This window comes from Cnephaeus nilssonii, assembly GCF_951640355.1.
Source record: "Cnephaeus nilssonii genome assembly, chromosome: 6".
Classification (NCBI taxonomy): Eukaryota; Metazoa; Chordata; class Mammalia; order Chiroptera; family Vespertilionidae; genus Cnephaeus; species Cnephaeus nilssonii.
The window spans coordinates 52,192,404-52,196,187 of record NC_137077.1 but is presented as its reverse complement, the minus strand read 5'-3'; the positions used below and the strand labels follow the sequence as shown (position 1 = coordinate 52,196,187).

The 3,784-nt window shown below is 36.8% G+C and overlaps 1 protein-coding gene across 1 annotated transcript; it reads right to left on the bottom strand.

Annotated features, from left to right (window-relative positions):
• Positions 1-1,306: 1,306 nt before the first annotated feature.
• LOC307101484 (olfactory receptor 10A7) lies at positions 1,307-2,257 on the bottom strand (the record flags this gene model as incomplete). Its single annotated transcript, XM_079774474.1, has 1 exon — positions 1,307-2,257. One exon carries the CDS (start codon positions 2,255-2,257, stop codon positions 1,307-1,309), a length of 951 nt encoding a protein of 316 aa, XP_079630600.1.
• Positions 2,258-3,784: the final 1,527 nt, after the last annotated feature.

The following is a 3,784-nucleotide window of genomic DNA, read 5'->3' as shown; positions in this document are numbered from 1 at the left end:
CCCCCAGCTAGCCTACCCCTGATGGGCCCCCATCAGGGTGGGCCAGACAGACCCTACCCATGCACAAATTTGTGCACCAGGCCTCTAGTTATATATCCTTATGCTACTGAAAATAAGATTTTCCAAAATTAAACTTGATTCGATCTCATTTTGTCTTTTCTGTTGTTTTAAGGCCCTTTAAGGCCTTAAAGATCAAATTCCCATATATCTGGAGCTTTACCATAATGAAAATATGACTAGATATTTTTAAGAGGTTAACATATTCGATTTCAAATTCATTAGGGCCTAAATTCAAATTCTTGTGGTCACCTCTCAATAACTCTTTGCATTGTGAAGTTACTTAAGCATTCTGATCCTAATTTGTCTTTTATGAAAAATAAATGTATAATAAGATCTATCTCTTGAGTCATTACAAAGGCATTTTTTAAAGGCAGCGCCTCCATAAATCATGTTGGTTATTATCATTACTCTATTGCTTTTCCTATAGTGTCAAGAAAATATTTGTTGTTTAAATTCTAAGAGCTGATGAATATAAACTAATAGCTGGTTTAGCCAATGATCAAAGAGGCCTAGAATCATGTCAGCAAACATTAATACTAAGGTAATTTTATTAATAACCTCATTTAAACAAGCAACCATATAAAGAATTTGCACCATGAATTCTTTCCAAATACAAAGCTTCACCTTTCAACATATCTTTTAAAAGTCACTTAAAACACATTACATAATTGACCTTTGCACCATATTAGCTGCAAAATATATAGTGGTTTGTGGTGGGTATCATAACTTTTTTCCATCCTGATTTGTGCTCCAGAAGGCTGGTCTTTATATAATTCATTCACAGACATTCTTGCCTTTTGTATCAGATTTTGTTTGTTCAAGAACAGGCACTAGCAATGGATTTAAGAGAAAATAGAATAAAGCTGGCATGGCTGTCTTTCTTTACTAATGAACAGAGCTCCTGGTAGATGGCTTTTTCTTATATTTTAACATTATCCAGGTTCCACTTAAAACTCTTTCACCTGCCCCTTCAGACCAAGAGATGGAATTTCCATCATCTTAATTGTGTGACAATTATCTAAACCTGTCCCCCAACTTGTAAATAGTCCCCTCATAAAGATTATCTCAATTATCCCAATTTGAGACTACTATCTTTTTCTTTCTGGGACTCTGACTGGACACTGTGATCCACCCATCATAGTGGCACTGACAAAATAAGAGCAAATATTCCCCTCCTTTTAAGCTTTTGCTTATGGGTTCTGTTGCCCCTACTTTGTTTAGAAACAACACCACATAATAAGAGAACTCAAAACACATCTAACTTTCGCAAGACTTTTTTAGTGAATGTCCTCTTAACTGCCCCCTTCACTTCATTGTTCCTTAGGCTGTAGATAATGGGGTTTAACATAGGAGTGATGACAGTGTAGGACAATGACACTAATTTCTTGCTCTCTGGGGATTGGTTGGATTTGGGCCGTAGGTAGGTCAAGCTGGCTGTTCCATAGAAAAGGGATACCACAATAATATGTGATAAACAAGTAGAGAATGCCTTCTGGCGACCAGTAGCTGAGGGCATCCTTAAGATGGTTGAGATAATATGGATGTAGGAGACCAAAATGAGGGAAAATGGAAGCATAATAAAGACTAATGTGGAAGCAAGTGCTTGCATTTCATATATGGTTGTATCCTGAGTGACTAGTTTCAATACCGAGGGACCATCACAAAAAAAGTGGTCTATCGTGTTTGGCCCACAGAAAGGAAGGGCCATCATCCAAGCTGTCTGTAGCATAGAGACAGGAATACCAGACATCCAGCAGCCTACAGCCATCCACAAGCATAAAGACCTATTCATTATGACTGAATAACGAAGAGGGTTACAGATGGCCACAAAGCGATCATAAGCCATCATAGAAAGGAGGAAACATTCAGAGCTACCAAAAAAGAAGAAGAAGTACATCTGGGTACCACAGCCTACAAAAGAGATGATTTTCCTTGAGGACACCAGGTCTACCAGCATCTTCGGCATCATGACCAAGGTGAAACAGACTTCAAGAAGTGATAGGTTTCGGAGAAAGAAGTACATGGGTGTTTGAAGAGCAGAATCCACACTGGTAACTGTGACAATAAGGAAGTTTCCCAAAAAAGTGACTGTGTAGATGACCAGGAACAAAACAAAGAGAAAAACTTGCATCTCCGGGTTGTTTGTAAAACCGAGAAGAATAAATTCAGTGACTCTGGTGTGATTTTCACAAATCATATCTTAAACTAGCTTCTCTCTAAGAATCAAAGTATGTGTATCAAAAGATATGTAGATATAATTTAAAAAATATCAATACAATCCATACATATATCTCTGTTTTCAGTTGCCTTACCATTCTATTTCTTTGAAGCAGAGAGAATGTTTACAATAAGATAAAAATCACTGAAAAATAAATATTTTGCATGAGTCCAACTAATTGCTTATCACCTACATGAGTTTTTCTCTCAACAGGGGTCATAGTCTGCAGTGCATATTCTTCATCAGAGCCATGCTATTTTTCAGAATTAAGTAGAAAGAGTTAGAAAATAATCAAAATAGAATCATCTACTTATTTTATTATATTATTTTATTTTAAACTATTATATTAAAGATAAATCCAGGGTGCAAAAAGATAAATTATGGGATGGTTTGACTTTTCTAATGCTTGATTATATAAGTTAAAAGTTTTTATTGCACGGGATATACTTAATACCATCATCCACTATAGATATACACACATATGCATAAATATGCACACACACACACACACACATATATATGTACATATGAGAGAAACAGTAAGTAAAGAGAAGCAAACAAATAAACATAACATATATAATGATTTCGGTGCTTTTTTTGTCTTCATTGGCCTGCTAATTTATGGGATTTTTGATATTGTCTCTTGAACCATAATCTGACCATAAGTTGTCCATTTCTTATTATGCACATGGTCATGTCATTTGAGTTGGGCTTTAAAAAGAACAGCTTTGAACAAATATGATCTGAAAAAGAGAAGTCTTCCTTCTAACACTCATCTCAATCCCATCCATCAAAATAGTTCTGCTTCCCACTGTGCTGTGACTGTTAACACGTATTAGATAGAGCCCAAGGGTGTAGGAGGTAAGCCAGGCTTCAACAAAAGACCACAAGAGAAACTGAAATAGAGTTTATTATGCACAGGTCCTGGAACACCTCAAGGGGCTAAACAGGGAAGTCAAGGCAGGTTGTGGGACAATACCTGGGGCACATGCCTTTGTTAATGTCCCAGAGTGAAGTAATTTGGAGTTGCCTGGCTAAAGCTAGAAAGGTCAAGTCTAACCAAAAAGAGCGAAGTTTTTATATGCTCCCCAGGAGTTTTATATAAAGGGTACACAAGGGGAAGACTCTGGGAAGCAAGGGAGACCATTTTGCACAAGGGCAGTTGAGAAAGTCGTGTCAGAAACTTAACATTTACAGGCTGTTATCTAGTGCAAGTTCTCAAGGGAGGGGCTAATCTAAGTGCAGGTCCCCCTCATCCCTGCCTGCAGGCCACTTGGCTACACAAAATGGATACCAAGTCAGCATTATTATGCAGTAGTTAGCTAAACTCTCAACACGCTCAATTATCTCAGCTGCAGGGTCTGAAGTGAAGGCCAATCATTTTTTATTGTATACCCAGTAAAGAAATCCAGTCAAAAAGTACTAATTCAACTGTTACAAACTCAAATACTATACCTTATTTAAATTATTTTTAAATAAAAGTGGAATTATACAAATATTTCCTGT